This window comes from Vulpes vulpes, unplaced genomic scaffold, assembly GCF_048418805.1.
Source record: "Vulpes vulpes isolate BD-2025 unplaced genomic scaffold, VulVul3 u000000652, whole genome shotgun sequence".
Classification (NCBI taxonomy): Eukaryota; Metazoa; Chordata; class Mammalia; order Carnivora; family Canidae; genus Vulpes; species Vulpes vulpes.
This window is the reverse complement of record NW_027325771.1, coordinates 358627-384256: the sequence shown is the minus strand read 5'-3', so window position 1 is coordinate 384256 and position 25630 is coordinate 358627. Positions and strand designations below refer to the sequence as shown.

General features: G+C 36.2%; 1 protein-coding gene across 16 annotated transcripts in view; it reads right to left on the bottom strand.

Moving 5' to 3' along the window:
- The window catches only part of FAM169A (family with sequence similarity 169 member A), a 61595-nt gene that overhangs the window by 12151 nt on the left and 23814 nt on the right, over positions 1 to 25630 (bottom strand). For all 16 annotated transcript variants that reach the window (XM_072745327.1, XM_072745340.1, XM_072745331.1 and 13 more), the window contains 4 exons: positions 9942 to 10121; positions 4006 to 4134; positions 3359 to 3471; positions 365 to 404 (listed from right to left, as the gene is read on the bottom strand). In XM_072745327.1, coding sequence (XP_072601428.1) covers positions 365 to 404; positions 3359 to 3471; positions 4006 to 4134; positions 9942 to 10121 — 462 coding nt within the window. The remainder of the gene's footprint in view (positions 1 to 364; positions 405 to 3358; positions 3472 to 4005; positions 4135 to 9941; positions 10122 to 25630) is intronic.

The following is a 25630-nucleotide window of genomic DNA, read 5'->3' as shown; positions in this document are numbered from 1 at the left end:
TCAGGCCATGAAACAATGTCTTTTTTCAAAATTATGAAATAACTTTGTACTTTCATTCCTCACATTTCCATATTGCCCTGAGCTCTGCAATGTATATTTTCATCTTCATTTATATTCCTTCCCCCCAGTAATCTTGGGAAATAAACAAGGAAGACATCACTCTCCCTATTTTACAGATAACAAAATGAGGAAGAGAGAGGTATGATAGCTTACTTTGTTCACATGGCAAGACCAGTGGCAGTGGTAGCATTATAACTCCCCTCTAGATCTTAGAGCAGGATAAGTCTTCACTTACTCTAAGGGACATCTCCCAATTCTAAATTCTAAGCATCTCAAATACTGGTAGATTAGCTGAGTTTCTTACCTTCAGAAGTGCTTGCAAAGGCATCTTTTAGAGAGTCAATCTAAAATAGAAATACAGAAGTTTTAGAACATTTTTTCTCCCTGTGAATCTACTTAAGTCGATGTCAAAGACAATCTTGTGAAACATTTTTCAAATAGTACTTTTTGTATTCACTACTCATCAATTAAGGAAACTTAAGAAATTAAAAGGCTATGTTACAGCCTGTTTATCTTGAGGCTGAGCCCTCACCAAGCCATCTAATATGTTACCGTGTGACTCACTGGAGGTTCCTAGTGTCCCATCCTCAGCTACTCTCCTCTTCTCTGTCCATATGCTCTCCCTGTGTAATTTTATCTACTACCTTTACTTCAACATCTATTTGCTGACAAATCCAGATATACCATTTAATCTCCCCAACTTCTTTCTTGATTTCCAAAGCTCTTTTTCCAATGAAATGTGGATGCTCCATCCAATTTCACAACCAACCTGTTTCAAGCTGAACTCTTATCTATTCCCAATATTATTCCTATCTTAGTTAATGGCAATGACCATTCAGTCAGCCATTCTGGCCAAAAACCTGTGAGTCAGTAATTACTTCTTCTTAACCTGCACTCAGTGAACCGCAAAGCCTCTCAATTCTAACTCCAAAAAAAATCTCTCAACACTGCCCCCTCCTTTGTATTACTAATGCTTTAGTTCAGGCCTTTATCATCTTTAATGTGAATTATCCCAAGAGCCTCATCTCTGGTATCCCTCACTCCACCACATGCTCTGTAATCTGCAACCTGATGACAGAGATGCTTCCAAATCACAAACTGTACTACTCTTTGCTTTAAAAAAAACAAAACCTGGGGCAGCCTGGGTGGCTCGGTGGTTTAGCGCCTGCCTTCGGCCCAGGGCATGATCCTGGAGACCCGGGATTGAGTCCCACGTCGGGCTCCCTGCATGGAGCCTGCTTCTCCCTCTGACTGTCTCTTTCTCTCTCTGTGTGTGTCTCTCATGAATAAATAAATAAAATCTTTTAAGAAAAAAAAAAACCTTTAAAAGTTTATCATTGCCTAGAATACAGACTCTCAACCTCTTCAAAACCAAATACGTTTTACATACCAAACGTTCCATTTTCTATCACACCTGTTTTGGGGTTTTTTTCCCCACATGCTAGACTCTGGAATACCCTAACCTTTGTTATGTAACTCACAAATGCCCTATGAAAGTCAGCTTGGTTGCTACTTCACCTATTCCAATCCTTGGGTAGAGTCATGCATACTCTGCTATATACCTTCAATCGCTTGCTACATGCTCTATTAAGGCAACTGTAATCCTGTAGTCTTCTTATTTGTTTCCAATAATGGACTATCTACTTCTCCCAGGCTTGTAAGAACCATATCTTTGCATATTCAGTGCTTGCCACAGTATCTACTTTATTACATAAACCACAATTCATTCATTCATCAACATACTTAATGTCACCCTACCATATAGTAGGCACAGAGACTTTAAGAAGGTCTACTGACAGGACACAAACAAGGATAAACTGTGACAGGTAGGACAAAAATCCTATCTTCAATAAGTCTGTAGTTCAACTAGAAGGTTAACACACAAATAAAAATTTTAAATAGGTTACAAAGAGCATAAAACAAGTGCATGTAATGTTCTATGCCACAAAACAAGAAAAAGCAAGTAGAAATACCACCATCACCTAAAGAAGAAATTATGTAGTGATTAATTCACAGTCAAAACATCAAGTTGAAAAAAAAAAAAAATCAAGCTGTACACCTTAAATATATACAATTTTTGTCAATTATATACCTCAAAAAAGCTAAAAAAAAAAGTTGTTAAAATAAGCAAACAAGACCACTTCCCCATTTGTTTAGCAATAAAGAGAGATAAAATAGTTTAATGTGAGAAATATTTTCCTTGAATTAAAATCTTAAAGTAATCTGAAGACTATGAATTTCTAAAACAAAAGAAAGTTGAATTTATGCTGCCAACCTTATGACCTTTACCCAACCATTTAAAATTATTTGGCTTATTATTAAGGTAAGTTATTACTCTCACCACATATATAGGAAGAGGTCTTTTTCTACGTTCCCTGATATTATGATGTCTAACCAATGCTGAATAAATCTGAATATATCTAAAGAATTTGGACCATATATAATCGAACGCAGGCTTATCATTTAATTTCAATTTCCAAATGTAGAAAAAATAAAAACAAAAAATCTAACTCCTTATGTAATTGTGTGATTTATGTTATCCTTAAAAATGTTTCAAAAAAATTGAGTCAACACTCATGCTAATTACGGAAGGAATAAGAGATAAAAATAATTCCCCAAAGCACTTGTCCCTGGAAAGGTTTACCTAGTACTTTCAAAATGAATTATATTCTACAAAGACTTAGCAAATAGACTCAAACTTCCCACAGTAACTTCATAACCTTTGACCTACTACTAATTTCACTCCTAGAAATTTATCAGTGCAAGAAAAGAATTACATAGGCAAAAAGATGTATGTATAAATGTGTTCACTGCTGGGTCACTTACATATGCAAAAACCTTAATATGTCAAAGAAATAAACAATGGAATTTACAAACAATAGAAAATAGTATGCTGCTATTTAACAATCATGTTTTAAAACAATAATACCATGGAAAGTTCTTATAATATCATGTTAATGGAGGAAAAAGAAGCATGACAGAAAACAAAAATATATGCATATGTTTTATAACATATTAAATACAAACACAAAAATGTTAACAGTTGCTGTATTTACGTTAGTGGGATTACAGATTTTTATTTTCTTTTATATTATTTTGTGAAATTCCATTTTTTTTCAAAGAAAATAAAGTCCTTAGTAAGCAATTAACAGGGGATAGCAAGAAAACTAACACAGTAAAAATTTTAAAATTACGTAACTTTGATGAATGAACTGTAAGATTTACAAATTAAGTATCAGCTGAATCTAAAGAAATAGAAAGATTATTATTTCCTACAATAAACATACAGTGTACCTACAGTTAGCTGCATCTCACTAGACTGATTGTCTTCAGTTTCTGCTTCATATTCTGGAACAGATTCAAGACCATATTCTCCAGACATAGATCTTTTAGCTTCATTTTGAGAAACTGCTGTGTATAGAAGAATTTTTAAAAATTGTAAGCCAATCAGTATTTCATTTTAATTATAACATGGTTTGTACTGATTTTCACAAAAGCCCTGAATAGCATCCTGAACAGAAGAGTGTTAAAAATCTAGGTGTGGAATACAATCTCCTTCACCAGTATCTTATAATGAAACCCCGTAATTACAAAAGTACTAGTTATCTGTATTTAGTGAGTTTGAGGAAAGATGCATGAGACCAGGAACAACTCTTTGATTCCCTGATGCCTATTCTATGCTGATTCAGTATCTGTTTCCTTTTCACCCACCAATTCCTACCGAAATGTTAGATTTTGCTGGGCTACTATTACTATAATTCTAGGTCTTCTTATTATTAGCAACTCATGTTAATACACAACAAAAATTCAAACTTTAAAAAAGAATGTCTGTTACTATAGAGGTCACACTACAATATAACAACTCTGGGCTAAGTGACACAAACATTAAAAGGCACCGTTCTTTAAGCTGGACATGTGTTCAATCTTGAAACCTGTAATTCTTACCTGTAATTTTAAGTGTTTCTCTCTGCAATGCTCTGGTGACTGGTATTCGCTGGTACCAGTGTCCAACACCTTCAACCTCCCAAAGGAGTTCATGGTCTCCTGGATACTTTTCAAAGTACTGCTTGCAAGCTGAAAAATACATTTACAATTTTCTAGAAATCCCAAATACCAACTTTTTTGGAAAACAGAAAGAAGACAGAAAGTTAGCTGCCCAACTCACTTAATGGGACTAGCATAACACCAATGCAACTCAACTACAGTCTCATTTATGAAAATTTTAATATGACCAAACAATAAAAATCTTAATAGAAGATGTGCTTTACCTTTAAAAATTACTAAATATTACTGAGGGACATTAAAATTAGAATAATACGATTATTAGATTTAATGAGTATAAAACTACCCATTCTCACCAATTAACTGGCAATTCCCAACAAGTTTGTTTTGTAAGAGAACTTGTCAAAACTTGATCCCAAATTCAAAATGAAAGAATAAAGGGTTAAGAAAGGATATGGAAGAAAAGGAAAAAGAAAAATTAAGGGGAAAAAAAATCCCAACAGGAAAGCAGCACTTATACGCTAAAAACCTGGCAAACAACAGAGGAGGCATTATATCTCGGGGTAGGGGGGAAACTATCAAAACCATAATGTTAGAACAAAAATCCATATACAAGAAAATAAAGTCAGGGCAGCGCCGGTGGCGCAGCGGTTTGGCGCCGCCTGCAGCCTAGGGTGTGATCCTGGAGACCTGGGATCGAGTCCCACATGGGGCTCCCTGCATGGAGCCTGCTTCTCCCTCTCCCTCTGCCTGTGTCTCTGCCTCTCTCTCTGTGTCTATGAATAAATAAATAAAATCTTAAAAAAAAAAAAGAAAAGAAAAAGTCAGATCCTGACCTCATATCAATACCATTCATAAAATTAAATTCTAGATAGATTCCAAAACCTACTAAGAAAAGCAAATAAGATAATATCTCCTGGACATTAGGGTGCTAAATCACTTCTCATGAAGAAAGATACAAAAATCACCATCCATAATGAAATATTATGATAAACTTGTTAAAGTTTAAAACTTTCCATCAGGAACTGTGCAAGAGAACTTTCTTTAAAAAAAGTTCTAAAATTGAATTAGAAAGACAAAACAATCCCCAAAACAAGCTGGCAGATACTATAAAAAAAGAAATTTACACGTAATGAAACTTGAAAGGTCACTTAACAAAGGTAAAGATGGCAAACCTCACTAGCTGCCAAGGAAATGCAAGACGAAACAACTAGATACCTTTTCACAAACACCCAATAACCCAAGCATCCAAAGAATAAAGAAAATGGAAACTCCCACATTCTCCTGGTGTGAGAATAATTATGCAAAGACACAATGTATGCTCCAATTCTACTGCTGGGTATATACCCTAATGATTTATACATATGCATGAGATGACTTCTATAATATTCATTACAGGGCCGTTTTTAAACAGGGGTGAGGAGTTCAACCTAAGAGACCATCATTAAGAAATACATAAATTAACTTTTAAAGTATATAAAATACTACACAGCCGTTACAACAGATTTCAGCTATATATCAACAATGAAAACTCTGTAAAAAAAGATCAGTAAAAAAATAAGTTAGTAAATGCAAAAATGTCATTTATATAAAGTTTAAAAACACATTAAACACGGGCAGCCCAGGTGGCTCAGCAGTTTAGCACCACCTTCGCCCCAGAACCTCATCCTGGAGTCCCAGGATGGAGCCTGCTTCTCCCTCTGCCGGTGTTTCTGCCTCTCTGTCTCTCATGAATAAATAAATTTAAAAATCTTAAAAAAAAAAAAAAAAACACACATGCAGCCTCTGTGGAAAATAGTTTGGTAATTCTTCAAAAAGTTAAAACACAGGGGCACCGGGGTGGCTCAGTGGTTGAGCATCTGCCTTGGGCTCAGGTCGTGACCCCGGGGTCCCGGGATCGAGTCCCACATCCGGTTCCCCACAGAGAGCCTGCTTCTCCCTCTGCCTGTGTCTCTGCCTATGTGTGTCTCTCATGAATAAATAAATAAAATATTTTTTTAAAAATGTTTAAACACAGAATTACCATATAACTTAGCAATTCTACTCTCAGCTATATATCCAAAGGAACAGAAAGCAGAGACTCAGTTATCTGTATACCAATCTCCACAGCAGCATTTTCCACAGTAGCCAAAAGGTAGAAACAACCAACAGTCTGTCAAAAGATGAATGAATGAAATGTGACATATACACAGAGTAAAAATATACTCAGCCATATAGAGGAATGAAAAATTTTTAAAGGTTTATTTGAGAGAGAGAGCACATGCGTGCGCGTGCACTTAAGCAGGGGGAGGGGGGAGAGGGAGAGAGAATTCTCAAGCCCACTTCCCACTGAGCATGGATCCAGACATAGTGCTTGATCCCAGGGCCCTGAGATCATGACTGAAGCCAAAATCAACTGTGGGGTGCCTGGGTAGCAGAGTCAGCTGAGTGTCTGACTCTTGGTTCTGGCTTAGGTCCTGGTCTTTGAGGTGAGATTAAGCCCCACGTAAGGCTCCGTGCTCAGGGCAGTCAGCTTGTGTTTCTTTCTCCCCTTCGCTCTGTTCCTCCTTTCTTTCTATGCATGAGCTCTCTCACTGTCTCTCAAACAAATAAATCTTTAAAAATAAAAAAAAAAATTTAAAAGAAAGTCAACCACTTAACCACCTGAGCCACTCAGGCACACCAGAAAAATTCTGATATATGCTACAACATGGATGGTCCTTAAATACTATGCTAGGTGCAGTAAGACACACATAGAAAAACCAATACTATATGATTCCACTTCTATGAGGTACCTAGAATAGGCAAATAAAGACAGAGTGAATGTGACTAACGCCACTGAACTGCACATCTACAAATAGTTTAAATGATAAATATTATATATATTATAGCCCCCAAAAAACTTAAACATTAAAAAAATAATAAAGCAAACTAGGTACACCTGGCTGGCTCAGTCAGTAGAGCATACAACTCCTGATCTTGGGGTTATGTGTCTGAGCCCCCCACTGGGTGTAGAGATTACTTAAAGATAAAAATCTTTAAAAATAGAACTACCCAGGGTGCCTGGGTAGCTCAGTCTTCAGCTCAGGTGGGTCCTGGGATCGAGCCCCATATGTTGGGCTTCCTGCTCAGGGGAGACTCTGCTTCCCCCTCTGCCCCTCCCCCTGCTCATGCTTTCCTTCTCTTTATTTATTAAATAAATAAAATATTTTTTAAAAAAGAATTTTATTGTAAGAGTGTCCTAATGCTGTATGTAGAATACTCAAAACTTTTAAGGAACAGCTAATACTGAGGCTCCTGGGTGGCTCAGCGGTTGAGCGTCTGCCTTTGGCTCAGGACATAATCCTCGGGTTCCGGGATCAAGTCCCGCATCGGGCTCCCTGCATGGAGCCTGCTTCTCCTTCTGCCTGTTTCTCTGCCTGCCTCTCTCTGTCTCTCAGGAATAAATTAATAAAATCTTAAGAAAAAAAAAGAATAGTTAATGCTGCTTAGCTGATAAATGTTCTTTCTTGTGGGCTAGACAAATCTGGATTGGGAGCTTCAACTCTAGTCACTTTTTCTAAAATGCTTCTTTTGGACCTCATACTAATTATGTAAGGCATTCTCTCCTATTTTAGTCATTAAATTCAGACAACTCAATGTGGCCTACTGTGCTTCTTTTCTCCAGCTTCTTCCTTTAGGAAAAAAAAAAAAAAGATTTTATTCATTGATTTGACAGAGACAGAGACAAGCAGAGGGAGGGGCAGGCAGTGAAAGTGAAGCAAGCCTCTGGCCAAGCAGGAGCCCAACGCAGGGCTCAATCCCAGCATCCTGGGATCACGACCTGAGAAGGCAGACACGTAACTGAACGAGCCACCCAGGCACCCCTCAACTTCTCCTTTTATGGGTATGGAAACTAAAACTAAAAAACATGAGAAACCTGTTTTATATATTTATACATACAGGGGGAAAAATGAGAGAATAGTATCCTAATGTCAATGTCTCTATTAACCAGAGTAACAATTATTAAAGTTTTGCCATATTGTTTTCATTTAGGGAGAATTAAATAAAACCTTGTAGATACTGTTGATGTTCCCTTTGGACCCCTCCCTAATCCCATTCGCCTTTCTCCTTTTCTCCCCAGAGATAACAGTTTTCCTGAAGTTGGTGTATATCCTTCCTGTCCACAGTTTCAAACTCAGACCTACGTCCATAAACACTATAAAGTGTTATTTAGTTTTTTTTTTCTTTCAGCCATGTGCCCAGGGTAGTTCTATTTTTAATTTTTTGAGGAAACTCCATATGGTTTTACACAGTGTCTGCACTAGTTTGCACTGCCACAAACAGTGCAAGTGGATTGCTTTTTCTCCACACCCTTGCCAACACTTATTTCTTGAGTTTTTTATTTTAGCCATTCTGACAGGTATAAGGTGGTTATCTCATTGTAGTTTGGTTTTTTTTTTTTTTAAGATTTTATTTATTTGGGGATCCCTGGGTGGCTCAGCGGTTTGGTGCCTGCCTTTGGCCCAGGGCGCAATCCTGAAGTACCGGGATCGAGTCCCACATTGGGCTCCTGGCATGGAGCCTGCTTCTCCCTCCTCCTGTGTCTCTGCCTCTCTCTCTCTCTCTCTCTATGTCTATCATAAATAAATAAATCTTAAAAAAAAAAAAAAGATTTTATTTATTTATTCATGAAAGCCACAGAGAGATAAGGTCATCAAAGAATAGTAGACATCTAGCAGCCTCAAGGAACTACTAATTAAGTTGAAAGAGAAAACCAAATGGAAATCCAAGTTCTTCAAATATAATAAGCATTGTACAAAAACAGGAAGAGCAAGAAACAGAAAATGGAGATCCCACATAGTCTAAAATTTTCTATTTTCAGTATATTCCTTTATTTTCACACTTCAAAGAGTGTTACTCACAAAATGATACAAGTGAGATCAATAAAACATTATCAGGCAATCTCCTACCTACACTAAAGGATAAATGGCATTAAAACTCACTTAGACTTTATCCAAAAATAGACATGCACCTGTAATTCATTTGGTATTCAACTTATCATTAGAATTAGAAAAGAGGTTGTTTTTTTTTTTATTTTATTTATTTATTTGAGAGACAGCAGCAGCAGTGGGGAGGGGCAGAGAGAGAAACAGATTCCCTACTGAGCAGGAGGCCCGACATGGGGCTCAATCCCAGGACTCTGAGATCATGACCTGATCAAAGGCAGCTGCCCAACGGAGTCACTCAGGCACCCAGAAGAGTAAGTATTCAGAGATTCTGCCTACAGTGAGGGTGTTTACATTCCTTCCCAAATTCAATAAAGCCATAATTAGACTTTAAGGAAAAGGTCATTTTCAGATAATCCAGCTGTACACAAGGGTCATTCCATTCTCATGTAGGGGTCTACCTAGCAATTACGATTCAAGATTGACATGCCATGCCCATTCTTGTCTTCTGGATTTCTGATATTAAAATGAGGGAGCAAACTTAGAACAAAAATATATTTTCAGTGGAAATAAACATCTCCAATTAGACTAAAATCAATGGTAAATTATATTTTATGAAATATACTATATATATACATATACATACAACATATACAATACACATATTTTATGAAATATTAGATACTGGTTCTGGTTGTTGCATAGCTATGAATACAGTAAAAACTGCTGAATTATACCCTTTAATAGAGTGAATTTTATGGCATGTGAATTATATTTCAACTTTTAAAAAAAACCACCACACCTCCAAAAAGCCATATACATGAGATAAGGACACATTTGCAAAATGAAGCCCTACAGACCCAAAGAATTCAAATTTCGTTAACAATGACATATGCACATTTACAATATTCTGCAGAAACAACTCAGGAGTGACGTGGAGACAAGTTTAATAAATGTTTTAACTTAATTTACCTGTGTACATGAGAGAGGAGAGAGGATACCGCAAGCCAAGTGCATCTTCTGTAAAGGAATCAACAAAGTCCTCCAGCATATGAAGTCCAAAATCTTTGCCTCGATATTTCTTTCTTACAAACATTGTATCAAGAACTGGCAGTTGGTAGCTTTGGGTAAGAAATGAGGCACATATGCTTCCTGCAGTCATAAGAACAGAAACCCAACAATTTTTCACATTAAAAAGGCCATATATGTATCTATGTTTAAATAACGTGAGTTAAAATTTTTTTTTCGTGAGTTAAAATTTTTAGTTAAAAAAACTAAAAATGGTTAGTTTTTTTCCTACATCAAGAATGTTAAAGAAATGTACCAATTTCATAACAGAAAATACTTCCCAGGTGCTATTACATCACAATGTATACATGTGATAATGAGAAAAGCTATGTATTTTATGTTTATCAACAGTATCATCTAATACAAATCACTATTACCATATTATGAACTATATACTAGAATATGTATGCATCACTGCCTACAGACTTGTACAACTTTAAAACTCATCAACTATTACGTTTTAAAACTGGAAGAGTATCTGATGACTGTATATAGTATATAATGCATGAAGTATCTCATTACAACTTTAGTACCTGAACATCCATCTTCTCCCTTTTTACTAGAGAGTACACTTTCATTTTTATCTACTCCATGATGGCAAAGAAATGTATCGGTTCTCCAGATTTTGAGGACTACAGATTAGGACTAAATGGAAACAAACATGTGTCTTAGAAATGGCTAAGTCAGCAATCTTTTTGCTGTGAATGTATTTTTTAAAATATCCTGTAAGCTTAAGGTTAAACAGAAGAAATAATGTAACTAAATATGTCTATTACACAGCTATAGTGATTTGTCTTTTTAAGAACACCTGATTTGTGTTCTGACCCTCCAATTAGATGTGTTAGCTTCTTTAACACATTTTAAGACAGTATATATGTTGTAGACATCATGGTGGGGCATCCCTCTCTCTATTAATTTGAGAGATAGTTCATAATTATCAGTCAATATTCTATTCTTTTTATGCCTCAAATTTAAAAAACCTATTAAAACAAATTTAAAAACCTATTAAACCTATTAAAACAAATTTAAAAAACCTGTCCTCAGATCATTCACATGATTTCAGGTAATTCTAATAATGTAGTTTAAGGAAGACATAAAATTTCAGGTAACAAACATCTCACAAATTGACTTTCACCAATCATATCATTTGATGAATTGGTCAATATGACAAGATCTTTTTTAGTTGAACCAAATAATTTGAATTGTTTTTTATGAAATTGGGGAATTTCAGCAACTTTCAGCAATAGTTTCCAAGACCATCAACTAATTTAAGCTTAGAACAGGTAATTCTTATTGCTTAGATTCTAACTGGTGACATTCAGTTAAAAGGTCTTATATAATGGATATAGTTACCAATGCTATATACTTGAAATTTGATTTTAAAAAAGTAGATAATGTTATCACTACAAAAATCGAGAGAGAGAGAGAGAGAAAGAATGGTAACTATGTGCAGCAGTATCGGTCAATTAGCTTGATTTTGGTATTTCACAATGTATACACATATCAAATCACCAAGTTGTACACCCTAAATATGTATCACTTTTGTCAATTTTACTCAATAAAACTGAAATATATAAACAAATTACTTGTAAGAGTCTAACAGTTTCACCAACATGTTACTATGACCCTAATTATTTTTAATGCCTTGAAATCAGAGTTCCTTTCATAACTGCTAGTAGTGATGACAAAAATCAAGAGACATTACTTTATAAGCACTAATAGTTCAAAGGACAAAGCAAAAATGAGAAGTGAAAGCACTATCTAGTTCTAATTCTCAATATAAAGTCTGATGATTTACTATGGTTGTTTTACTATTGTACACACTTCAGGTTCCTTACAAAGTATAGTAATTATATGAAGGAAATTTTCCACAAATTGATTATTTTTGTTTTCACACAAGCATTTCTTCTAACAGAGAAGAGGTAAATTCCAGAGTCTTATATTGTTAAAATGGTAAATTTATGGAACTAGTAGTATTCATAAGGTTTAAAGTTCTTCTATTATTCATTTGTCATGTACATATTCATTGCAAAAAATGATGCTGATTCTCTTCCTTTACTTAAAAAGTTATATACACTTACCCTTGAACAACTTGGGAATTGGGGGCATTGACCCCCTGAGCAGCTGAAAATCCACTTATGACTTCTGACTCCACAAAAACATAACTACTAATAAGCCTACTGGAAGACTTACTGATACCAAACAACACATTTTTTTGTTGTTGTTTATGTATCATATACTGTTATTCTCATCATACAGTAGGCTAGAGAAAATAAAATGTTATTTAAAAAGTCATAAGAGAAAAAAAAAAAAGTCATAAGAGGTTCACCCGGGAAGGCTCAGTCATTTAAGCATCCTACTCTTGGTTTCAGCTCAGGTCATGATCTCAGGATCCTGGGATCAAGCCCTGTGTCAGCCTCCACACTCTGAGCTTGTCCCTCTTCCACCTCCTTTGCTCCTCCCCCGATTCATGCTCTAATAAATAAATAAAATCTTTTAAAAATTTTTTGAAAAGCAAGCCATAAGAAAAAAATATGTTTATAGTACTATACTGTATTTATTGGAAAATAAAACCCACATATAGTAGACCCATGGAGTTCAAACCTGTGTTGTTCAAGGGGCAACTATACTTTGTAAATGTTCTATCAGGGGATCCCTGGGTGGCTCAGCAGTTGAGCGCCCGCCTTTGGCCCAGGGCATGATCCTGAAGACCCAGGATCGAGTCCCATGTCAGGCTCCCGCATGGAGCCTGTTTCTCCCTCTGCCTGCGTCTCTGCCTCTCTGTCTGTGTCCCTCATGAAAAAATAAAATCTTAAAAAAAAAAAGTTCTATCAGTATACAATATCAAATAAAGAGCAGAAAAACTTCCCATGTTACCAGTCTTCAGACCCATCAACAGCTGTAAACAATAATACAATTACCTAGTAAAGCAAAACCACAATCTAATTTAGATGAAGTTTTCATTAAATTTTTTAGTTATAATTAAATTTTGCATTGCACATATTAGGCTGAATACTTATAATCCTCAAAATTCCACCTTTGGCCACATTCTTCTATATATTCTCATCTTCTCCTAAGGCTTCAACCATTGATCTAAATTTTTAATTTCCATAATGCATGAAACTTTTCCAAGATCAAGAATGGAAAAGCCCAAGGGACACCTGGGTGGCTCAGCGGTTGAGTGTCTGCCTTTGGCTCAGGGCATGATCCTGGAGTTCTCGGATTGAGTCCTACATCAGGCTACCTGCATGGAGCCTGCTTCTCCCTCTGCCTGTGTCTCTGCCTCTGTCTCTCACGAATAAAATAAATGAAATCTTAAAAAAAAAAAAAAAAAGAATGGAAAAGCCCATATAAATGTAACAAAAATCACATGATTAGTTGAATAGAGAAAAAACATTTGACAAAATCCAACACCTTTCATGATAAAAATTCTCAATGTCCTAAACCTGATAAAGGGACCTACAAAAAACCCACAGCTAACAGCACACTTAATGGTGAAAGACTGGATGATTCCTCCTAAGATCAGGAACAAAACAAAACTGTTCACTGTCACTGCTTCTATTTAACACTGTACTAGAGGTTCTAACTAGGCAAGAAAGGAGATAAAGGGCAGCCAGACTAAAAAGAAAGAAGTAAAACTACATTTATCAATGACATAATTTTATATAGAGAAAATCTTAAGGAATTCACTGAAAAATTATTAAAACTGATAAAAGTTCAGCAGTTCAACAAGGCTGCAGGATATAAGATCAATATACAAAAACCAATCGTATTTCTATACACCAGCAATGAACAATTTTTTTAAAAGATTTTATTTATTTATTTGAGAGAGAAAGAGCACAAGCAGGGGAAGGGGCAGAGGGAGATGCTTAACCGATTGAGCCATTCAGGTGCCCCAGCAATGAACAATTTGGAGATGAAATTAAGGAAAACAATTCCAGGGGCAATTGAGTGGCTCAGTCAGTTGAACATCTGAATCCTTATTTTGGCTCAGGTCATGAGATCAAACCCCACATCGGGTTCCATGTTCAGCACAGAGTCTCCTTGAGATTCTCTTTTTCCCTCCTACTCACGTGCACTCTAAAATAAATAAAATCTTTAGAAAAAAAAGAAAATTCCATTTATCACAGCATTAACAAATAATAAAATTCTTACGGTTAAATTTAAGAAATGCAAAGCTTGTATACATACTAAAACTACAAATACTGTTCAAAGAAATTTAAGAACATCTAAATAAATGGAAAGACATCCATGTTCATGAATCAGAAGACTTAATACTTTAGATGTCAATATGTTCCACAAATTGACCTAAAGATTCAAAATTCTCAGCTAAATCTTTTTACAGAAATTGACTAAATTAGACACAATTTAGTCGCATTGTGACTAAATGCGAACACCTGCAAAAAGCCAAAACAATCATGAAGAAAAAGTTGGAGGACTTGTATTTACCATCTTAAAGCTTACAAAGCTCCACTAATCAAGACAGTATGGTACTGGCACAAGAATAGACACAAAAATCAATGGAGAAGAACCAAGAGTCTAGAAACAAAACCTGGTATTCATGGTTAACTGATTCTGGCAGGGGTTCCAAGGCAATTCTATGGAAAAAGAACAGTCTTTTCATTGAATAGTTCTGAGACAACAGATATTCACCTCGGCAAAAATAAATAAATAAATAAATAAATAAATAAATAAATAAATAAATAAATAAATAAATAAAAAGTTGGACTCCCTTCCTCATACCATATACACAGATTAACTGCCAATGGATCATCAATCTAAATGTAAGACCTAAAGCTATAAAATTCCTGGAAGGAAACATAGCAGTAAACGTTTATCACCTTGGATTAGACAGAGCTTTCATACATAAATACCAAAAGCAAGAAAAAAAAATTGGATTTCATCAAAATTTTAATATTCTGTGCTTCAAAGGACACCATCAAGATAGTGAGAAGACAACCCACAAAATAGGAGAAAATATTTCCAAATTATATGTCCAGTAAGAGACTTGTATCTAAAATATATAAAGAATGTTTATAACTCAATAATAACAAAATCCAATCTTAGAATGGGCAACGGATTTAAATACTTATTTTTTCAAAGAAGACATACAAATGGCCAACAGGTATGTAAAAAACTGTTCAATGTCACCCATCAGTGAGGATATACAAGTCAAAGCAACAAAGGATGCCTTCACACCTGTAAGGATGACTACTACCAAAACAAAACAAACCAAAAACCCAAAGACAACAATTGTTAGTGAGAATATGGAAAATTGGAACCCTTGTACATTGTTGATGGGAATACAAAATGGTATAGCCACTATGGAAAACGGTTTAGAAGTTCCTCAAAAACTAAAAAATAGAACTACCGTATCATCCAGCAGTCCCACTTCTGGGTATCCAAGAATTGAAATCAGGATCCCAGACCTCAGCAATCAGTGTTCACTGCAACACTATTCACAATATCCAAGAGGTTATGACAACCTAAATGTCTACTGATGGATGAATAAAGAAAATTGTGGTATATACATACAATGGAATAATATTCAGTCTTTTAAAAAATAAATCTTGTGATACATGACAACATGGATGATGAAGACATGCTAAGTAAAATAAGTCAGCCACAGAATACTATTAACAAATACTGTATGACTCCAACTATTTAAGTTATCTAAAATAGTCAAACTCAAAGAAGCACAGAACAGAACCATGGTCACCAAGGGCAGGGGAGATGGAAATGGGAAGTTGCCAATCAATGGGAATTTCAATTAAAGCTTCATTAATACAAGATTAGTAAATTCTATGGATATTCTGTAACATTATTCCTATAGTTGACAATACTGTATTCTACACTTAAAACTTTGTTAAGAGTAGATCTTTTGTTACCTGTTCTTAAACCATTAAAGTAAACATTAGAAGAAAAAAAAGATAAAGATTTATCTTTAAAGATAAATAATCCAGACAGAACATAGTAGATTAGTGGTTCCTAGGGATCGTAGGGTAAGGGAAATAAGTGACTGCTAATGGTCACAGGGATTCTTTTTGAGGTGATGAAAATGTTTTGGAATTTGTGCTGATGCTTGTACAACTTTCTAAATAGGCAAAAAAATCACTTTATAATAGAGTGAATTTTATGATATGTGAATCTTGAAATAACTACAATGAGTGAAAGAACCCAGGCGAACACAAAAATATACATACTGAAATGATCATAAAATTCCAGAAAAAGCAAGCTAATCTATAATAATAGACTGCAGATAAGTGTTTGCTTGGCAGTTCATAGTGGGAGGAGGGATGGTTATAAAGAAACACAAATTTTGGGGGATAATGGGTATGTTTATTATTTTGATTATGGTAATAATTTCACAGCTATAAACATATATAAAATACAACAAATTGTAAATTTTAAATATGGGCAATTTTTTAATGTCAGTTACAATAAAGTGCGAAGGGGAGTAAAAAAAAAAAAAAAAAGACAAACCAATTTAAAAATGGGTAAGATTGGGATCCCTGGGTGGCGCAGCGGTTTGGCGCCTGCCTTTGGCCCAGGCGGTTTGGCGCCTGCCTTTGATCCTGGAGACCCGGGATCGAATCCCACGTCGGGCTCCCGGTGCATGGAGCCTGCTTCTCCCTCTGCCTGTGTCTCTGCCTCTCTCTCTATCTCTCTGTGACTATCATAAATAAATAAAAAATTTAAAAAAAAATGGGTAAGATTTACTGACCAAAAAAAAAAGGGGGGGGGGGGCCAAAGGATCTAAATAGACATTTTAAAAGGAGACATATAAATGGCCAATACTACATGAAAAGATGTTCCACATCCTTAGCCATTAAGGAAATGCAACTGAAAATGACAATGCCCTGACACTTCACATCTACTATACTGTCCAAAATCAAAAAGATAAATAAAAACAAGTGCTGGTAAGGATGTGGAGAAACTGCACATTGCTGATGGGAATGAAAAATGGTGCAGTCACTTTGGAAAATCATTTCGTGGCCCCTCTAAAGGCTAAAATTAAGAGTTACTATATGACCCTGCAACTCCACTCTTTGGTGTATACTCAAGAGAAATAAAAACATATCTACACAAAAACCTGTACACAAATGTTCACAGCAGCCTTATTCATAACAGTCAGAAAGTAGAAACAATTCCAAAGTCCAACAAATGATGAAAGACAATATTGGTACGTCATAAAAGGCATGTTATTTGGCCAAAAAAGGAATGAAGTGGTAATGACATGCTGTAACATGGATGAAATTTGAAAATAGTACTCTAAGGCAAAGAAACTACTGTGTCTGATTATATATAATATGTAGGATTCTATCTGTATGTCCAGAAAGGACAAATCTACAGAGACAGAAATCTATAGAGGCAAGTTTCTGGTTGCCTAGATAGAGCCAGGTGCTAAGAGCTGAAAGTGACTGCCAATGAGTATATGGTTTCCTTTTGGGGATGATCACAGTGATCTAAAATTGGTTATGATGACAGTCGTACAATTTGGTGACTCTACTAAAAAAAAAAAAATCAAATTGTATAATTTACATGGGTGAATAGTATGAAATGTAAATACTACCTCCAAAAGCCATTAAAATTTTAAAAAGAACAGGGGCACCTGGGTGGCTCAGTCGGGTTAGTAGCCAACTCTTGGTTACAGCTCAGGCCATGATCTCAGGGTGGTGAGATTGAGTCCTGCGTTGAGCTCGGCACTAATTGGCACTAAATGGGGAGTCTGCTTGGGATCCCCGCTCCCTCCCTTGGCCCCTGCCCCCATGTATGCACTCACTCACTCTTTCAAAGTGTTCTCGCTAAATCTTCAAAATATTTTTAAAATTTTTAAATACAACAAAACAAATTTATACATGTGATTCCATTAAAACATTTATAATCAGATTTTTCACAGATTCTCAACCAACCTGATCTTCCCTTAGTGGACCAAGTTTTCAATAAATCTCATCACTACTCACTCAGCTGCTTACAGCAAAAAGTCGAGAATTCATCCTTGACTCATTTCCTACATAGCTCATGTACAATCCATCAGAAGTCCTGCCTCAGTAGCTTCATAATTTATCTCAAATATGATTACTTCTATCTGTATCTCCCTTGTCTAAGCCACCATCACCTCTTACCTGCAAAAGTCTCTTAACTAACTAAACTCAATACCTGCACCCTCTCCTGGGTTAGTTAAAAGAGAGTTAGTTACTGGTTTTAAAGGTAAATCAGATTGTGTTAACACCCATGTTCAAAACCCTTCAGTGAATTCTCATTACCCAAAGAATAAATTCAAACTCTTTCCTAGTCCTAGAACGCCATTCAGGATACGGCCCTGACCCTCTGCATCCCCATATCACACACTCCCTCTGTTGCTCTTTCTGAAACACCTTGAACTTGCTTCTGCCTCAGGGCTTCTGCATTGCAGTGCTTTGCCTCAAAATCTCTTCTCCCCAAGCTTCACATATCCCATCACCCCTAACTTCCCTCAGAGATGCTCACCCTGACCTTTCTATATAAAACAGTACCGCCCACACACATACTCACAAATTCTACTCTCTTACCTACTTCAGTTTTCTTTATAGCATTGTCTACCTGGGATTTATTGCCAACTCCTCCTCTAAAATCGAAGCTCCCTGAGGTGAGTCTACACAATTTTTATTACTAACTCTCCATTTCTCCTTCTTGCTCTTTCTCCTGCTCACTTTCTTCTGTTCTTCTTTCCCTATCTACATAGCATGTTTCAAAATAAAATTTTCACAGGAAAAAAAATTTTTTTCATAGGACCATTCAGGATCTATTCAAATTCAAGAACAGATAAAGATAACTCTGTCACACTTGAGTGACTTTCTCCCCTTGTGGAATCACCATTTCTTCACTGTCCACCAGGAATAGGTCTTCCCTCACCATCAATAAATACTGGTCTAACGCCTCACAGAGGCGTTAGACATTTGGCAGTCCCCATAGAACACATACATAAGGTGAATTCTAAACAAATAATGTGATTATAGCTACATGAGCTCTCGTCATATACCATCAGACAAGTATTCTCACCACAGTCTTGATGCTTTCTAAATCAGTTACAGTCACGTCAGCTGTCATTAGCAAACCAATACGAAAAGCTTAACATAAGAAAATACTCCTTTTTTCCTAACAGTCCCACATAGGTGTTCCTGCACAGTGAACGTACAGTCATCCAAGAACTGTTTCAGTTACCTGTTTTTGCTCAACAAACCATCCCAAAATGTACTGGTTGAAAACAAAATCTTTCATTTTTTATCACAACTTTCATGTGGTATCATATGGGTAACTGGAACAGCCAAACGTCCAAATGGCTTCACTCCTGTAAAGTAGTTTGTATTGGCTGCTGACGGGAAGCGCAGCCGGGCTCGCCACTGGGAACCTCAGTTCTCCTGACCGCAGCTGTCTGGGCTTCCTCACCACACCACAGCCTTGAAGTAGTCTTATTTCTTACAGAGTAACTTAGCTTCTAACTGCACCAAAGTGCAAACTTCCATGCTTTCCTAAGGTTTAGCACAGTGTCACTTGTGCTGCATTCTACTGGTAAACCATGTCACAGGTCCAGCCCAATACAAGCAGACTACGCAAGCACAGAAATACTGGAAACATGTTCACTGGGGGCCACCAAAGTAACAGGCACTCAGGTTCCTTCCATCTTGTGGTTTCCCATCCCCCAGGTCTTCAAAATCCTTTGCATTCAGCAGACAGATGAAGAAAAAGAATGAATCTTAACCGCTTTGATCCAACATCAAACATACCATTTTTCATGATTTTAGGAACTAGTCACACGGCCCCATTTAGCTGTGAAAGTGAGTGGAAAACAGAATCCCTGACTGGGTAGCTACTGGCCAGTGACTAGAATATAGAAGATTAAGCACAAATATTTGATGAACAGTTGGCAGCCTCAGCTAACTTTCCCCTTTCACTTATCCCCCAGTAGATTAACATTTCCTTTTTAACTGTCAGGAAGTCAATGAGCACTTCTCAGCAGACAGCACCTTCTGCTGTCAGACTCCCTCCATAGTTATATTTGGTTATCTCAGGCTGTTTCCAGTAACTTATATCCTCACACCAATATTCATAAACACACTCACTTTATATAAAAGTTTTGACTGATGTCATCTACATTTTAAAATTACACTGATTTCTGAGACACCTGGCTGACTCGGTGGAACATTCAACTCTTGATCTTGAGGTTGTGAGTTCAAGCCCCACGTTGGATGTGGAGATTACTCAGAAATAAAATAATAAAAATCACAAATAAATAAATAAATTACACTGACTTTTGTCAAAACCCACACCTCCCCCATGTGACTGAACTTCATTTCTCTATGATCCACACACAGACACCTTCTGATCCCTATAAACGACCACTTTGAAATTGTTTAACTGATCTTTCTGGTATTTACTTCCGTATCTCTAAACAACTCACTACTTTTCTCAATTGTTTCCATTTTAGGCATCAGCAACCACCTTCCTAGTAGAGCAGATGAGAATTTAGCTCTTACATACATTCGTCCACTCCAGTCCCAGTTCCACAGAACCACACTTCCTTAGTGCCCTGCGGGCATCGTTTCACTTCCAGGGTGCAGGACTCACATGGAGGAATCTAGTCATTCTGATTCTTGATCCTCTGTACAAATACTTCTCTCATTCTCTGGAGACTTAAAAAGTCTCTCTATCCCAGATTTCTGAAATTTCATAATAATCTATCCCAATCCATTCTGACAGATGCTCAATGGGCCATTTTAATGTAGAAATGCACGTTCTATAGTTCTGAGAATTTTTCTCGAATTTTCATTGATAACTTCTTCCCCTCTGGTTTTTGTTCTCTCATAAAACATCTATTATTCAGGCCATTCCTGTAATTTTCTTACATATTTTCCATCATTTAGGGTTTGGTTTTTGTTGCTCTTCTTTATGATGAATTTCCTAAACTTTATCTTCCATACATTGAATTGTGAATTTCCAAGAGCTCTACATTCTTTTAATGAATCTTGTCCTCATTTCATCAGTGTAAGGACTACTCTTACTTTCCAAAATTAAGTCTTGTTTTTCATTGCCTCTTCCAAATTGCTTTAATTCTCTTTTGTTCTGGTCTCCATAATTCATACCAGTGGCTTTCCCTAACTAAGCTGTTTGTTCATTGTTATGAATGAGACATTTAAAAGCTGATTAGATGTTCTGCGTGCATGGCGGTGACTGCCAACAATGAACTTCATGGAAGGGTGATCTGACTGGGACCTTTCCTAGGCAAACCACTTATATTGGTATTTATGGAATTTTTCTCTCTCAACCAATTCAAATGCCTCAAAGGAAACATTTTTGCTCATGTTGTAACCTCTAAATAATTTGGGAATACCCTGTATTCACACATCTCTGGTAACATCTAAAATTTTCACCTTAAATTTCAATAATTTCAAGGATGGAATTTCTGGCATATTATCAATATTAACTTTTAAGAAACTATTATAAAATTATAGACATATAGAAAAGTCACAAAAACATACAGAGTCTCATATACCCTTCATCCAGCTTCCCTAATATTAACATCTTATAACATCAAAGTATTATCAAAACCCGGAAATGAATACTGACAAGATACTATTGACTAGCAATCTTATTCAAAATTCACCACTTTTGCCACTAATGCCTTTTTTCTGTTTTAGAATCCAATCCAGGATTCCATACTCGATTTACTGTAATATCTCTTTAATTCTGGTCTTTGATAATTACTCCATCTTTCTTGTCTTTCATGATTTTGACACTTTAGAGATTACTGATCAGTTATTTTGTAGAACAACCTTCAGTTTGGCTTTGTCTAACATCCTCTCATTATAAAATTAAGGTTATGTGTCTTGAGCAAACAAGAAATGATGTTTTGCCTTTCTCAGCACATGATAGATCAGAAGTCCATGGTATTGCTAGGTCTTATTTCTGGTGATATTAACCATGATCTATTAGTTAACATGGTGTCTGCCATGATGCTTTATGTAAATTTACTATTTTTCCCTTTTCAATTAACAAGTAATATTAAAGATAAACAAAATTACATCACCCTTCTAAATGTATCACATGGACCCTAGAAAGTATTTAGGGTCAAAATTTAATAACCTTCATCAACCATTCAATGAACATCTATTCCTTAACTACTGAACTAAGCAATCCTTAACACTCAAAAATGTTACCATGTTCCTTTTTCTTGAACTTCTATTGTATTTTTTCTACAAAAGGTTATCCTGATGTAACATATTTTTATACTTGGATTACATACTTATTATCCAGCTGTTGTTCACTGCAAAAACATACCTCTACATAAATATTTTTTAAATTTCTTGTGACCAAAGGGTTCTAATTATCAAACCAAAAGAAATTTTGGAATATCATTATCATTAACATTAGTACCCAATGGATCAAAACACAAGTGTATTATACATTGGGAAAACTAATTATTAGGCAAAAAACAAAATTTCATTAAAAGTATATCTATAAAATAAAAGGAGCTTCCTCATTTTTTTATGGTTTATGAATCCATGAATGAATATTACTTAATATGAGAAGGAGACAAGGTTCAGCATTAATCCTATTCCTTTTTTGTTTTTTTTTTTAAGGTTTCATTTATTTATTCATGAGAGACACAGAGAGAGAGAGAGGCAGACACAGGCAGAGGGAGATGCAGGCTTCATGTAGGGAGCCTGATGTGGGACTTGATCCCGGGACTCCAGGATCACACCCTGAACTGAAGGCAGACAGACCCTTAACTGCTAAGCCACCCAGGCATCCCCTACTCCTATTTTTTTTTAAGACAAAAGTGCTTATTAATAACCACAGAAGGGACTGAAAACCTTTTGTTATAATGTTATTCAATTCTCTGAGCTCCCTTAGTTATATGCCAGATTTTGCATAACAATATACTGAAAAGAATGGTTTTTAATAATCTGACATCTATGTAACCCAAAAAACACACAAATAAACTCTAAGTCCCCCACAGTAAACTCTCTATTTCAGGCTAAAAAGAATTTATATAGTTTCTTAAATTTCATTGTACTGTAATAGGATTTGACTTCATATACAGTCTCCTCTTATATATTAAAACTATTTTTATAACCCAACAAATGTCCCAATATAATGATTTGGCATTTAATTTAAAAATCATAAACATAAGTGATATAAGGCTACAAATTTGTTTAATCAAGATTTAATCTTTTTGCTAATGGTACACGTTTTTTTTTCCTGATAGGTGTATTAGCAATTTATCTATCACAAAGTGTTTAAGTATTTGTTTTGGACAGTTTTTCCAAAATGTTGTACATCTGAGTTTCCTTTAAAAAGAATACTTCCAGACTGAATTAAATGGTTACTAAGTCAGGACGCCTGGGTGGCTCAGCAGTTCAATGTCTGCCTTTGGCTCAGGGCATAATCCCAAGTACAGGGATTGAGTCCCACATCCGGCTCCCTGCATGGAGCCTGCATCTCCCTCTGCCTGTGTCTCTGCCTCTCTCTCTTTCTCTCTCTCTCTCTCTCTCTCTCTGTCTCTCTCATGAATAAATAAATAAAATCTTTAAAAAAAAAAAAAGAGGGAAAAAACTAAAATAAATAGTAAGGAGGTAATCCAATTAGTAGAGAAGTATGGAAATGCTAAAAGTGGTAGACAAGTAGCATTTGAAAGTTCAAGGATATAAAATTTAGTTAATTTCCACAACAAGCAAAAATAGAGGTCAGGTTGTAAAGGAGAGAAGGAGCCACAAAAGCACATAAAAGAAAAAGAGGCACACTCTTGGAATCAAGTACTGATTAGAAAACTGAAAAAGGAATATTATGCCCTTTAACTGTGTACTTTTAAGCTCTAAATAAATTAGTATAAACTAGTATGTGCTCTAAATGTTTATGAGCTAGTTTCAAGTAAGAACTTTCCTGGAGGCAGTATGAGAAGTTTTTTTTAAAAAAAAAAAAAAGATCTCCCAACTGCCATAGGAATAACCCTGTATAAAATAAAGCATAAAGTAATCAAAATATACCCTAACCCCAAAGTTATTAAACATTTTTAAAAACCCTAATGCCGGGGATCCCCGGGTGGCCCAGCAATTTAGCGCCATCTTCAGCCCAGGGCATGATCCTGGAGACCCAGGACGGAGTCCCACATCAGGCTCCCTGCATGGAGCCTGCTTCTCCTTCTGCCTGTGTCTCTGCCCCTCTCTCTCTCTCTCTCTCTCTCTCTCTCTATCTCTGTGTGTGTGTGTGTGTGTGTGTGTCTCATGAATAAATAAATAAAGTCTTAAAAAAAAAACCCTGATGCCTTTTATGCAATGCTTCCATCCAACATTATTATTCTGCCCTTCTGTAATGATATTTTTCTGAAGTTACATAATGTATTCGTTCTATCTCAAATTTATACAAGAATAAAACAGCCTATTAAGGAGAACCAAAGTATTTATTAAAACAGCAAACCAGCTAGGATGCCTGGATGGCTCAGTCAGTTAAGCATCCAGCTATTTATTTCGGCTGAGGTCATGATCTCAGGGTTGTTAAGACTGAGCCCCATATCAGGCTCTGCACTCATCGGGGAGTCTGCTTGAGATTCTCTCTCTGCCCCTCTCTCCCGATTGTGCTTTCTCCTTCTAAAATAAATAAGTCTTTGAAAAAATAAAATAAAACAGCAAACCAGTTTAAGCTACCGATCACAATTTTTTATTCCTGAGAAAAAGCAAACTTCTCACTGACTACATGAACTAATTCTTATCCTAAGTGTTGTCCTAATCATGTAATAAACCCATCAGTCACAACAGTCCTGCAAATCAACAGTGAATTTGGTATGATCTTTAGATGTGATCAAACCAAAAGGGATAAATTTGGAAGGCATGACTTGTGAAAAAGGCTGAAAATAATGTGAGTGTTCTCTATGAAAGGTCTTTTGCTCAAGGTACAGAAAAGGCCAACTTTTTTATGTGGTGGTTTTAAAGTGTAGGGTGAATGTGTGTACATGGACCAAGCACATTAGATCTTTCTGGCTCCAATACCTCTATAGAGGAGAAATGGCAGGAAAATAGGGAAGGCATGATGAAGTTGCACCCATCTTTTATAGGAACAGGGTCTAGTTGGATCTTAGTATCCAAAAACCCAAACTTTAGAAGATTAAGGATTTCTTTTTTTTTTTTTTAATTTTATTTATTTATGATAGTCACACGCAGAGAGAGAGAGAGAGAGAGAGAGAGAGAGAGAGAGAGGCAGAGACACAGGCAGAGGGAGAAGCAGGCTCCATGCACCGGGAGCCCAACGTGGGATTCGATCCCGGGTCTGCAGGATCGCGCCCTGGGCCAAAGGCAGGCGCCAAACTGCTGCGCCACCCAGGGATCCCAGATTAAGGATTTCGAAGCTAGCTGAATTCTATAAATATAGTGGTTTTTATGGTAATCAGCAAACCTGCCTTTGATAAATCAGGCTGAATCAGCTATGTGAGGCAGACAAAGACAATACATTTTGTCCACGGGCAGATAGCAGTTTTAGAAGGAGACCGTAATAGTGATAGCAGCAGGAATCAACTACTTTAAATGAAGGGAAGGACATGGTAAGGAATCAAGATAGCC